Here is a 15,062-nt window from a genome sequence, read left to right on the forward strand (position 1 = left end):
AAATTTCGATTAATCAATTTAATTGTGTATTCAATTAATCTACAAGTCTACATTACACTAACTGATATAATCGCTACTCAAAAGTAATCTACTATATCGATTAAATTGGCCAGATCTATCCAAGAGGGAAAATAATAACCACACACAGTCTGAATAAGCCCCGGACAACTTTCGAAACGTCACCTTCCAGTGAGAATACTGTTACGTAATCTCGATGACGCAACTGTATTATATATATATATATATATATATGTGTGTGTGTGTGTGTGTGTCTTTATTCAGGTATATTCACTTATGTATTTTTTTTTTTAATTTCCATGTAGTTTTTGCATTCACTTAATCCCATCTGTTTCAACCATATGTCTCAAGAACATGAACATGTGTTCATTCTTTTACATTGGTATGCTTACATATTGCAGCCTTTGTTCTTATACCACATGTTAGCATGTATGTGTTTCTGTACTGTATGGGCTGCTACAAAGGAAATCTATCCGATTTTAAAAGTGGAGTATATCCACAATTCTCTTTCTGGTTTTCTCTTTATTTTTTGCTCTAGTGTTTTCTTGTTTGTTGTTAAGCACAGAGCTACACAATAGGCTATATGTGCTCTGTCCATGCATCGCATGTATCGAAAACCGATGTTTAGCATTATAAGCCCTTAGAGTTAACGCTGAGCCACTGGATGAGGGCACTCTAGCTACTAGCTTTCCAGCCCACAAACCTAGCGCCAGGCAAAGCCACAGGTCACACAGATTATAATCCGGCCAACAATTTGATAACTTACAGACAATAGTGTACATAAATAGTTTGTGTGTTTGTTTTTCTTTGCTTTCTGTGTCAAAGTTATTCATTACAAATTTCTTGTGTTTGATTCTAGTTGTGAATGGTAACAATATTTATTCCCATAGGCCATTGCGTCAGGAAGTCGTTTATAGACAGCCTCCGTAAACAGTGTTTCTCTTTAATAGAACGGTAGTGATGTATACGCTGTCCAAAGGCCCAAGCAAAATCTTAGCTAAAAGTAAAACAAGAAGAGGTACGTTATACCGTCTAAAATTTTTTGCATTTTTTTCCTTATTTTGTAGTATGGATATGATTTTCTGCGTCCATATTCACTGATTTCATACATTAAGCTTTGCACGTGTTTAAATTTTACAGGGATTACGCAAAAGGTGGATAGCCTTGAAAGTTCGAGGGATTTTGCGAGCAAGCGCCCTGGGGAACTCAACGACTCTATTGATATGAGGTATCTTAATGTTAATTCCAGTAGTACTTACTGTAGTGTTAGTGAGTACTACTACTACCAGAGCTCATATAAGATAACTTGCAATACACTGAAGTTAATTTGGTAGCTCGAAGTTTTTTCAAATTAATTTAGACTGTTACTTAACCCATCACTGATGACATCAGGAACCAGTACTTTACTTATACTTATAGTTTTTAATTTCACTTTTAGGAATATCCAACTGATGAATAAAAGTCTGGTACGTTAGTGAAATATTCCGTTATGTTCCTTCTTTATAACTTTGACTTAAAATTAAGCCTACATTCGTATTTGAAGTCGAACAAATTAACTATATACAATATTGGTTTATAATTATAGAAAATATAAAACTTTAATGTGCCTAAGAGTTGTTTTACTTTTAGTCAATTTAGTATCTTACCTAGGCCATTCACTTGTATTTAGAATTAGAGGGTACTCATGGTGGTTCCACATTTGAAATATAATAATTTTTACCCCCACCTCTCCATTTTAGCAATTGATGGGCTTTATGCATCCATATATCACATTATCAGGAATTGTGGGGTTTTATATGCTTCCTACATAAGGAGTTAAGTATTTTAAACTTACGTATCCAAACATAGTTTGTGGATAACAGTACATTTACTTCAAGGTTAATTAAATTGATTTAAACATATATATTGTCATTTATAGACAGTATTTCTAACATTGCAAGTATCATAATTAGCAACATTAATTGAAATGGCAGTACAGTTAATTACAATAATTTAATGCTTACTTATTATTTGACATATTTAGTCAAAGTAAGGGTGCACTGATTGAAAAATTTGTCTTGGGATAATTCTTAGTTTTAAATAAATGTTGTGTATTCATTATTAATTTGTGTCTATGACTATTGCTGTGTTCAGGCAGAGGTGAAATGTTTCAGTTAAATGTACTGATTCAACACCCTTTTTTTATAGATTTCTATGCCATTTTACACCAGAGTTTCACCCTGAAAAAAGCACCTCTTTCTTGAAAAATTTAGAATGCGTATCTAACTTTCTTTGCCATGTGAGTGAATGAATTAGGGAAGGGTTTCTTATATTGGGGTCCACAGACTTTTGGGGGTCTGTGAGTCATGTCAGAAATTTCAATAACATATTAGAAAAAATGATTTATAAAATAAAATTTTTGTTGGTGTAAAATTTGATTTTATATGAATTAAAACATTTATTTTTGGAATATGTATTTTCATATATACAGAATTTTTATATTTTTTTCAAAACAAAAAACATTCATAGGTTTATGGGTCTGCAAAAAATCTTAAATTAAAAGGGGTCCTCAGGGTTACTAAATTTTGAGAACTGCTGGCCTAGGGTATCTTGTAATATATTATATATCAGTAGTGTTCAGTTAAAATGTTGGTCTGTTGCAAAGAAATATTGAATTTAATTTTCTTTAGATTTAGAAATATATTCTGTATGAGATAACATTTTTGTCCTGTAATAGTACATATCTGGGGAGCAAAGACAATTTCAGTAATCACATGAGTGAATGTATAGCTAAATATTTAATGAAATATAGAACTGAGAATATGTTTAAAAAATTAGCTCTATGGTAGTTCACTTTGAAATTTGAAACATTAAACAGATGATAAAAATAAGGCAGTTTTTATATGAAATTATAATGTTGAGGACATACATAGATTCATAATCTTTTTTAATTTTTTTCCTGATTTCTGAAAAAAATGAAACTAATAATAATGAAAAAACATAGTGTAAGAGAATTTCTTTTCAGTTTTGTCTATGATGTAAATTTAATTATTTGAGTATATACTATAAAAACTTAGTTCATTAATACTTTGTAGGACATAATATGTACTGTATATTAAAATTATGCAAGTAATATCACTCTTAATTATAATTTTGCTTTTTAATGGAACTGCAGCTGGCTTTTTATATAGTTTGTACAGGTTCAATTCACAAGTTGTAATGACTGATATATAGGAGGAAAACTGAGTATATGAATTAGGAATTTTGCACATTTTTTTTGTTATATAGAGAATCATAATATTACATTGTTTTCATATTTAAAATAATAATGTGGGAAAAATGTTATTCAGTATTGTTTGATTATATTGGATAGATAAGTGCAATCTTTCTGACATTGAGCTTACAAATTAGGCCATTAACTAATTTTGATATTTACTAAGTAACATCAATTAAATTTAAGTCATAATTTCCTTAGTTTTTTAAAGTAGCTTAGAGTAAATTAAAGACTTGCTTTGATCATCAAGTATGTAACAGATTTATGGCCATTAAATTTTTAATGAAAATTAATGAACATTTTATTCTAGATGTTATGCTTTGCGAATTCTATTCAAACCAATTAACATAATATATTAATTACTTGCACAGTGTTGTTCCTGGGTTCAACAGTTTAAGGTACCCATGTCTATGTGTATAAAGATTATGGGAAGGGATACCCTTGAGGCATTGTTTTTCTTATTGAAAAGTATTAATAAGTATGAACAATTATGAACAAGTTATTGTTACACTTCTACAGCACCTTTTAAGTTTCCAAAGCAAAATCTTACTGCATAGACCTGTGTTAATTAGCTGTGATCAACCCATAATGTCATGAGTAAATGCATCACTAATGCATTGATATTATCATCGTAAGTAGTAGTTTCAAGGCTCTCATGGGTTCTGTCGTATTAGTATGATATGCATGGTTTTATCAAGTCAGTAAGTTAAAGTCTTTCTAATTATATTTTCAGTTTTGTGAAAATTGATTTTCAAGTGAAAACTAACAAAACTGTTTAATAGCTGTTAAATCATTTAAATTATATATTTTTTTATTTTGAGCAACTGTTTTGGCATTTTTTTTTTCTTCTGTAACGGATGTTAAAAATAGTTTTGATTTTTATTTGTTTATTGGCTAATATTAGGAAGCTTGTTTAATTGATACATGCATTTATTAAAGTAAAGAGAATCTAGTAGTTTAGGAAGCATAAACCCACATTATGAATTGTATTTCACTTTGAACTGTTAAACTCTTTAAAATAAACAGCACTTTTAGTATCATATCACAATTTCAGGATAGGTGTTTTTTAGTTCTATTAGACTGGCAAACAACTGTGTCAGAAAATTAGCATTTATAATGCATATTGCTATTTTATTTCTTTTAGCCACTGTATTTTATTCACTCTCTATTATATTGTATAATATATATATATATATTTCTATGCTAGCTTATTGATTTTATGACATATGTATCTTCAAACCCTTCTGAGCAGTAAATGTAATAGTACAGAAGAGCTGGTTTTCAAACTGCTTAGAATTGTGGCATGTGAGAAGCCTAGACAGACCTTCAGAGTTGAACAAGTCCATGTGAGATCTTTTATTGATAGATTTTCAAATGTTGTAATGAGTTACAGATTGTTAGTATTGTGTGATTCTAATCATACAATATCAGTCACTTATAAAATAATGTGGAAAGACGTTTTTTATTTTCATTACCAAAACATAATTCTTGTTTTGCAAACACCGACAATGTATTCTAAGAGGACTTTAAACAATAAAAACAGTTAATACATTTTATGCAGTAACTTGATGTAATTAGTATATTTAATTCTAATTTCAAAGCCCACAATGAATAAAATAAATAAATAAAATGTATTAGCTCTATACGTACTGACTGTGAATTTCACTGACCTTGTAGTGTGCATACCATGACCTTTTTTTTTTTTACAGGGTTACATTCAAAATTTAATTAAACAGCTTTATTATCAATGTTTGTTAGTAAACTTGATATCAAAACCCAGTTTATAATTTAAGTCTTAATAATATGTAACTTTTAATTTTGATGACGAGGAACCCACTTTGAGACTAATAATGGCTGGAGACGGCTTGAATGGGTAATGAAGAAAAACTTTAATATAAGTTTAACATAACAGCAAATGTACAACGTTTCGACAAGGTTTTGTCATCATCATCGTCATCAACTTTTAATTGTTTAATTTTGATATCAAAACCTAGTTTATAATTTAATTCTTAATAATATGTAATTTTTAATTGTTTAATTTTGATATCAAAACCTGGTTTATAATTTAAGTCTTAATAATATCTAACTTTTAATTGTTTAATTTTGGAAGGAAATATTAAAAATATTCTCAATCTTCACTTCTGTCATGTGACATATTTGTCCTCTGATCATTCAGTTACATTTTATATCTTCCACAGTATGGCTTTTATAATGACCAACCATTTAATGAACTAACAAAGATGAATATAAAATTTGAACCTTCTACCTTCTTGATTTGTTGAGACATCAATAAATTTGTTAAATCCACCAGAGAAGCACTTCCCATCTTTTCATGCATTGCAAATCAATTATTCACTTGTGCTTACTTGTCTGATGGGCATGTTTATAACCAACAGAAAGATCATATTGTAATGCACAGAAATCTTAGTTTAATTTTGGCAGACAAAGGTGGTGGTTCTCAAAAAAAGATTGATGTAAGTTGAATTAAGTCGTTACTCTGAGCAGTAACATATTTTTTTAACCTATTTATAGTTTAATTATAAAGCTAGATAAATTATAATATTTTTTTAGAGATTTTAGTCTGGTACCTGATATATTTTTTTGTGTTCTAAAATGCATATTTGAAAGCTACATTATTTTTTGGACAACATCATAGTAAGAAAAAGCAAGGTAGCTGAAACACATCGTCCGAGTATAAACTATCTCAACATCTAAAGTAAGTGGTAAAATTTTTGTTTTTAATGTATATTTTTTTATTTATTATTATATATCTTGGCAAAAGTAACTAAAGTGTAGAAATTTAAAACTTCTTTTCTTGTGTTAAATAACAAAATTTAAATGAAGACAAAATTAAATAAAATTTCATGAGATCAATCAAGCTTCAACCTCACAGTATGCTGTAACCTGATTGTTTGTTTACCATTTAAAATTACATTTCAATTCTAAGCTTGTAGCATACATAAGATATTAATTGTTTTCAGAATTTTATTGGTATGCATTGAAATTTCTGTTAAGTTGAAGATGGTTTTAAGAGGAGCTAAAATGTTTTGGCAAAGTTTTGAACATGAGGAAAAGCAGGTCTATACGTGTTATTACAAAATACCTAAATAACATCATAAAGTTAATCTTGTATCTGCATAAAAAAAGGTCAGCAACAACCCAGAATTCTCACAAACTGCAAACTTGAAATTTAACATCTTTAAATTAGCACAGAAAAGATACTTTTAATGATATGTAATCTATGTTGTAATAATTTTATAGTTTTCCTATGAAACTCTAGTCTATAACAAAGTTGTGCAGAAACTGAGCCAACTCTGTAAATCCTAAGTATGTTAAACATCAGTAAACTACAATTACAAACTACATCTGTGCATGATCATAAGATTTAATGATAATCAAAATATATTGTATCTTATGAATATTGTGAACAATAGCAGAGTCCATACTCGAGCAACAAAGTTTTTAACTTGAAAGCCAAACTTCTGTTACTTGGACTATCTTTTCAACTCTGTGCACAAACAAAAAGCATATTAATTGGATGTTACAATTTTAGTTACAATAGTTTCTAGTGTGTGTAGGATATTTAAGTATAATCTAAAGCTTGCTTAAGCCCTTTTTTTTGTAATTCTGATATATAGGGAAAAAAAAAATTGCTTCATCATCATTATCCACCTTCAGTTTTTTAAAGATTATGTAGTATCTTAAATTATTGTAAAATGCAATACATCTGACACATCACAGAGATCAACCATTTTCTTTAGTGTTTTTATGGTTTGATTCATCTTAATGGATAGTGATTATTCCGTTCTGCAAGTGTAGCATGGTGACTGTGTTGTCTAGAATAGCCTCATAACCACATTGTGTAATCCTGGGATCTGTTTGTTAACATATAAGGACAAATTGCACAAGACACTGGACAAGTGGCATTCACTTACTGAGCAGCATATCCAACTGGGCACTGGTAGATTGCCTGTATAGATGATACTAATAAAAAAACAACAACAAAAAACTACCTAACTTGGCAGTGAATACACTGTTGTCATTGTTGTTACCATCTCGAGGAGGTAGGTTTGCATAAAGAATAAAAAATTCACTTGTAGATCAGTGAACAAAACAACACATACTTTTAGTATTCAGTTACATCAATAGAAATGACACCTATATTTTATTACTCACTTTACCTAAGTACAAGCATTACATATATTTTTATTAAAATAGTGAAGTGTAAATGATTATCCTTCAGATATCTACTAATGCGAAGGTTCAGTCAGAACAGCTATTAAACAATCACTTATTTTGATCAAATCATCCCATTCTCCAGTCACAATTACTTATATGTTGCTAGATAAAATAGGAATGACAAGATAAACTTACATAGAGGTTGGGTAGTGGAAGTTTCTATCATTTGTAACTGGCCATCCTTCTAACTTCTGTGACAGTCAGGAGAAAGTGGGGTAGATCTTCATAAAAATCAGGAAGAGAGCTTCAAGAGCTTTATGAAAATTCAAAAGAGCTTCTGATTAAAAGGCTCTTAGGTAAGTTGGGAGTAGCATCAATCTATATTCATCAAATTAAGTTGTAAACCACAATATGACCTCAGTTTGGATTTATTGCCACCATTAAATTGATGGTCTTCATGGGCACTTAACCTTTCTACCTGATACATATTTCAATGAACAGTCGTTGTCTGTTGCAAGAACTTTGATTTCAATTTTATCGCATCAAATTTCATTACAATTAGTCTCATCACAGGGTATTTTATACTATCATTTTTGCACTGCTCCATCTGTATGTGTCGGGTTTTATAGCATTCTGTCAACCATCTTGATTTAGGATATCTGTGCGGCATCCTCGAAATACCTATATAATTTCTATAGATTGGTCTTATTAAATCATCTCACTGGAAGATAAACATGGGCTGGTATCATTACATATCATACTCATTATTTCATATAAGATTACCTCTTCATGTCTTAATAAACTGTGTTAGAATAATAAGTCAATTATATTGCTGATAATAGATTTAATGAAATAAAATGTTGAACATTTAGTCCTTCCTTGACTCTCGCTAACCTCGTATGGTCAGTAATTCATCATGCTAATGTTACTCTTAGCATGACATTACGCTTAGAACTAAGAAAAATGTATGTTGAAGGAAATTATTTTTCAAAACATTCATGTTATAAGTGATTGTTTACTTAACTATGAAAAAACTTAACAGCTGATCCATGTACAGCTTATAGACTTTCAACAAACATTGTTTTACTACTTTTATTTTTAGCTCCCCTAAACCTGTATTCCAACAAGTAAATGGTAGGAGGTTTCATAGTCAGAAAAGCAATCAAGATACTATTACACCACAGCATGAAGAAATCACAAGATATATTTATGACAGTAAGTAGTGATGTTTCATTTTGCTACATAGTTTAAAATATCTGTAGCCCTTGATATTTCTTTATGTATACATTATTAATTTTTTGGTCTTACGTTGTTTAGTGAAATGTTTTGTATTAATTTGTATTATTTTTAAGACTATTCAACTTGAGTTTATGTGATCATTTAACTCTCTGTACATTACTGAAATTGAGACATCAGAGGAGGATGTGGATATTGTCTTAAGTCCTACTGACTCATCTGACAAAGGAGGAGGAGCTGAAACTACTTATCTGATGTCCACAAAATAAGACACAGGAGGAAACACTAGAGTTAGAGGCAAATGATGGCTCCAAAAGTTGGATGAACCACCAATGTCGACCTCCTGATCAACATGGTGGGACTGATTAATCATTAGTCAAGACAGTCATTGAGTAGCATGGTTACTGAACAATAGGAATTGGGATTACGTGCTTTCCAAACTGTTGGATGGTATTGTAAGGTAGGATGTATGTGCTACATTGTAGGGTCCACTCAATCATCATGATTGGGATGTTTTGTTGATCATGAGATTAACAAGACCAAAAAGGCTTTGCAACCTTTACTTTCTGAGATATCAAGCAGAGTTTCACTAAAGGAAATATCCACCAGATACTAGATGATAGCTGCTTGATTATCATCACCTAGAATGATTCGTATAATTAAAAAAAATAACTGAAAAGGTGTTGCAACCCTTAAGTTTTGAGCTACTGAGTGGATTTTATGTGGTAGGCTATGTCTGTACAATGTGATCTACATATTTTTGTGTGCATTGCATCCTCTGTAACTCATATGTCAACTGAATTATCTGCCACAGCATGAGGTGTACATTAGTCTAGTCAGGTCCAAGTTGGTTCTATGCTGCTGAAACTTATCATAACCACACCCAATCCTTTACTGTATATTCATAACTCTATTTTATCTTCAAGCAGTCTTTCCTAATTGTTGTCAGGTGAACCTCATATGCTTAAATTAATGTAGAACTTAACCACTCCACATATTCCTGTAGACATTGTGGGATGTCTTCTCATGGGGGAAGAACTGTACACCACATCACAACAGAATAGCATTTCCCACCTAAACATGAGCATGTTTGGAAAATAGTCTGTAGACCTCTGGTCAGTTATTTTGTATGCCATCATCATATATGACAAGTATTCATCTCTGTCGTTTCACAATGTATTCATAAATTTGGCAAGCATCAGCTTGGTAACCTTTATTATTCATTCTGCCAAACCTTCAGACTCGGGGATGATAAGGAAGTGCATTTATTCACCACTCTTGAGACTTTACACAACTTGGAAAACAATTGACTGTTGAAATTAGCTCCATGATCCATGCAAATCTCTTCTGGTGCTCCAAACCATGCTATCCAGTGCTCTGACAATATATCAGTGATGAACTTTGATGATGTATCTACCAATGAATGAGTCGAAAGCAATGAGTGAGTACTGATGACCTCTCTTAGTCTCTGGAAGTAGAACATCAGTTTCCAGGGATATTGTCTTTAGAAGTGACCCAACAATCCTCTTTCTGAGTCCATTTCTTTCTCTGGGCAACACATGCAGTACAATATTTTCACCAGTTCTGAACATCTCAACTGGAATGTGGCCTGAAGAACTTCCATTAAATATTAGGGCAAGTGTATTTTGTAGCCCTCCAATCCTTGTGTTATGCAAAGTCTGGAGAATCTCTTGACACTGTCTCTGGAGATCTGCAGCACAGTCACAGAACCACAGCTTTGTAGTTGAAACTGACAATGCAGCCCACCCTCCTCCACTTGTAACTGACCTTACAAATACCACAGGTTAAATGCATCCACGTTACTCTCCTCTGTCAGAGCTGGTTGGGCTTTGCCTTGCTGCAAAAGGAACAAGCATACATACTATACTGGAATCCCTCACTTGATCTTTCTGGAACATCTAAAGTGATAATCATGCCATCCATCCACTAGCAGAATCTCCTACTTTGTGGTGTCACACTATGGTAGAAATGGCTGTGGTTTTAACTCTCAGTTGTTGTCCAAAATCGGTACATTCCATGAGTGGGCAAAGTCACATCGCAATAATATAACTTTTTCATATTGACTCAACCAGACCCATAACACAAGAATACACATCACTTGGGATGGACCAAGGAATGTGACCAAGCATACTTATCCCTATAGACTACTTCAGTGGATGCCCAGTGCCATCTTAACCTTAATAAGACAGCAAATTCCTGATGGACACAGATAATAATATTGGAACAATGTTATCACATATCACAGTTGCAGGATTGAATGGAAAAAGTAACTGTGAATACTATTCATGTGCTCATGGCTCCAGACAACAGATAATGCAAGAAAAAGAAAGAACTGCTTGCATTTGTGGTCTTTTTTTTGAAATGCTAACACCACTACTTGCATGGTAGAAGCTTCACTATCCAGGTGGCTCAAGCTTCACTGAAATGACTAATGAAATTTAAAATCTGGAAGGCATGATAACACTTTGGATAGCAACATTTTTTCAATATTACTGCTTAAGTAACAGCATAAATTATCTTATGTAGTAGGAAGTAGAGCCTTTAATGGATTATTAATTAACACAACATTCCAATATTTCACAAGTAATGCATTTATGACAAATTACTACCACACTGTAACTAAAAAAAATGTATTAATTTATTTATTTATTAAGCAATAAGTGCCATGGAAAATTCAGTAAAGACTAGTTGGACAGTCCCAAAGAAGAGTGAAATGAGTCTGTGGCTGAGAACCTGAAAATGGTAGTTCAGTGGATTTCAAAAGGTTTGAAACTGAAAACAGGGAAGCGGAGTTTCTTGGTCATACTGTAGGAATACATAGAGTAATTATGAACCTGGCTAAGATAACAGTGGTGAGTGATTGGCTTGAGAGTATGTCCAAGCAAGAAGTCAACCAGTTTCTTTGGTTTTGGATCATATTCCCAATGGTTTATGTTCAACTTCTCCAAGATGGCCACATAACTTTTTGTTTTCACTAAAATTCAGAAGGTATTATATGTGTAAGTATAGTGCTTTCCTGGATTTAATCACTTTAAATAGAAATATTAATCTTTCATATATTGCAGCATGGAAGCTAGTGAGTAGGGAATATGATGCTGCCAAACAGCCAGGTGCTGAAGGGAAAAGTATGTTAGTTATTTTATATTCTCTATATTTCATAATGTTATTATAGACTGTAGGCTAATCTTTAATACCAAAGATATTTTCTCCTATTATATGTGCTTTTTATAACTTACAAATATGTTTAAAATGTGTACAATAAACATTTTAATGGAAGTTCACACTGATGTATATAGAAGTCTACTGCTAATGGCAAAACCCCCCCAAAAAAACAGTACTGTTGCCACAGTACAATCTGTACAACCCTTGTTGTTATATTGTACATAATGATATTTTTTTATTTTTAGTTGGAGTATTAAGTGACAATATAGACATGCAGACTTTGGTTTACCTTTTCACATATGCAGACCATATGAGATATTAAATTACATTCTCCTGAACGAGAAAAAGTTAAAATAACTTAATAATAACTATTGTTTGTTTATCAGAATATTAGTTTTTGTACTAAATAAATGTAAGATGTTTAGTTTTTAACTTTATGCACAGTATTATATGCTTATTTGATATTGCATTGTAATTAATTCTGTTAACAGTAAAGGTTGTGACTTATTATCAGTAATGGCCATGGTTATTGTATGTAAGAATAATATTTAGAAATTGAGTGCATGTACAATGTTTTAGAAGAAAAACTGAACTCTGAACAATATTAGCAATAAGTTAGGGTTATTTGAGTTTTCACAAGGCTTCTAGTCTTTACGGTGTAGTAAACTAAACTTATCAAATGATGTTAACTTCTTTAAAGTATTATAACTATATATATATATACATTTGTTGACTACAATACTGTATCATTTGTGTAAACTTGCATTAACAAGTATTCTACACTGATTAAAATATTGACTGAAATGTGTGTAATTTCATACAGAATCAACAAACATAGTAATGTATTTAGTTGCCTGTAGCATGTAGTATATATTTTTATACAGATACAACTTGTAATGAGCTTGTTGTAGGTATCCACACAATGTTTTGATGGTTTCAGAGAAATTTAGTATATTCACTGTTGTAGTGTAATATTTTCAGTCTTTTTTTTTCCTCATGTTAGATTTATAAACTGTATCATTTGTAAAGAAAGACTAGCATAATAGTGCAATTAAGAAACCTTTTGCCATGTGTTATTATATATATATATATATATAAAATAAAATATCTAACGACTATTTTATGTGCTGTATTTTAAAGTGTGTGATGGCAAATCTTTGTATCTATTACTTCAACTTGACAGCAGGTTTAATGTTTGTACTTCATTGTACGTATGTTTGAACAGTGTAACTCAAAACATTTTCATTTGACTTTTATTAATTTTTACAAAGGTTGAGTGTCCCCCAGGGACCATTTATTTAACTTTTGGTGAATATAGGTCAAAGGTCAAGGTCATACTGAAGTCAACCACTTTCTTTATAATAGTAGTAAATTGACATTTTCGGAAATGGTCAAAATACAAGAACAAATTGAGATGGAAAGAATATCTTGGCACATACAACTACATTTTTGGGGGTGAGGAATTTTTTGGTGTATATTTTAGGTTGTGAATACATTTCTAGTATATTCTGTTTGCTTTTAGTAATGGATAAAAAAAATGCTACATTCTCATTAATAACTGGTGACTTAAAAAAGAACAGTTATTTTGTAGTTCAAGGTAATATCATTTCAATATCTAACAGGAAAAACTGTTTTTGAGTGAGTAATTTTAAATGTTTGAGGTAATTAAGGACTTTGAACTTGTGCTAAATTTATTTTAGTGTAGGTTCAACTTTTCACTAAAAGGGTTTTGAGGTGTGAAATATACTCCCTTTTTTTTTCCTTTCTGCAAAGAACTTGCACAAACTGAAAAAGAATAACAAGTTCATTGTTTAATGATGTTAGAAAAACACCCGTTGGGTTCAAGAAGTCTTGATAGAAATGAATAAAACCCAATAATATGAGCACTTCTGAAAAGTGGACCTTTCTTCTTCAGAAAACTGGGCAATGGTGGTGTAATCGAATGAGTGATATATATATAAAGGGAGTTTAGTGATGTCATGAAGGTCATCTGGTTTTTCGGAAATGTTTAGTCTATTTCTCTATGTACTGTTGTAAGCATCTCATTTCTGGTACAGTGTAGCCAATGGCGAGAGTGTGTGTGAAAAGGTGTTAGGGATATTTTACTTTGGATAAATGGATAAATATATGTATATTTAAAACTATACTTAAGTGTTTAAGTAAAATAGAGGTGATACTTGGAGACTGATTGAAAAAGATAAGTTATGCTAATCAATTTATAAAAACAGATATGGAAAATTATTTTAAATAAATAGTATGTTTCAAAAAATTCAGCATTCACATTACATGAAAAAAATAAGCAAAGAATAAAAATTATTTTTCTGACAGATGAAATCAATGAATGGAGATCACTGATTCCAGGAACTAGATTAATTCCAAAAGGTTGAACAGTGTTTAGATTAGCAATCAAATAAGCTTCTTTTATTTCTCTATCTGGTTTAGTTTTAACATATAACATAATATTTTGGGACAACATGGGACTTATTGGTCCATCTTGGCTGTTCCATCCTCAAAACTAAATTAAAATGATAAAAAAAAAATTAAACCGAACACTTTTCATTCATATACTTATCAAGCATTTTCTTAAACTCACTTAAATTTACTGCTTCTACAACATCTGAAGGCAACCCACTCCAAAGGTCAAACACCCTGTTAGAAAAATTAAATTTTCTTAGCTGAAGATGACGCCTACCTCGTCCTACTATTCTCATTGTTAAATATAAAAAAGATGATACATCAACACTATCAATTCCCTTTACAATCTTAAACACCTCAATCAGATCCCCCTAACTTTTCTTTTTTTGAAGAGAAAAGAATTTGAGAGACTTCATCCTCTCATTGTATGACAACCCCTCCATCCCAGGCACCATTCTAGTAACCCTTCTCTGAACCCTTTCCAACAATTCAATGTCCTTTCTTAGGTAAGAAGCCCAAGACTGAACACAATATTCCAAATGTGGCCTAATCAGTGACCTGTACAATGAAAGTATAACTTCTTTAGACTTGTATTCAATATTTCTGTAGCTACAACCTAAAATCCTATTTGCCCTACCATTAGCAACAGTACACTGCATAGATAACCTTTGAGACTGATCTACTATTGCACCAAGATCCCTTTCCTTCATAACACTGTTAAGGTTATTCCCATTCAAATTATACTTATAATATAAATTATGGTAACCCACATGCATTA

General features: G+C 31.4%; 1 protein-coding gene and 1 long non-coding RNA gene across 3 annotated transcripts in view; one reads left to right on the forward strand and one right to left on the reverse strand.

Moving 5' to 3' along the window:
• LOC111085987 overlaps nucleotides 1-9,846 on the reverse strand; it is a 12,068-nt gene extending 2,222 nt beyond the window's left edge. Inside the window, exons 1-2 of the long non-coding RNA XR_002610759.1 lie at nucleotides 9,836-9,846; nucleotides 8,475-8,484 (exon numbers count right to left, since the gene is read on the reverse strand). This is a non-coding gene — a long non-coding RNA (uncharacterized LOC111085987). The remainder of the gene's footprint in view (nucleotides 1-8,474; nucleotides 8,485-9,835) is intronic.
• LOC106460395 (MAPK regulated corepressor interacting protein 2-like) overlaps nucleotides 915-15,062 on the forward strand; it is a 25,517-nt gene continuing 11,369 nt past the window's right edge. Inside the window, exons 1-4 of one of the 2 annotated variants that reach the window (XM_013920085.2) lie at nucleotides 918-1,036; nucleotides 1,159-1,246; nucleotides 8,553-8,665; nucleotides 11,773-11,832. In XM_013920085.2, coding sequence (XP_013775539.1) covers nucleotides 979-1,036; nucleotides 1,159-1,246; nucleotides 8,553-8,665; nucleotides 11,773-11,832 — 319 coding nt within the window. In that variant the 5' untranslated portion in view covers nucleotides 918-978. Of the gene's footprint in view, nucleotides 1,037-1,158; nucleotides 1,247-8,552; nucleotides 8,666-11,772; nucleotides 11,833-15,062 lie in introns of both variants that reach the window. The other variant, XM_022387114.1, reaches the window with a different exon arrangement.

This window comes from Limulus polyphemus, unplaced genomic scaffold (assembly GCF_000517525.1).
Source record: "Limulus polyphemus unplaced genomic scaffold, Limulus_polyphemus-2.1.2 Scaffold764, whole genome shotgun sequence".
NCBI lineage: Eukaryota > Metazoa > Arthropoda > Merostomata > Xiphosura > Limulidae > Limulus > Limulus polyphemus.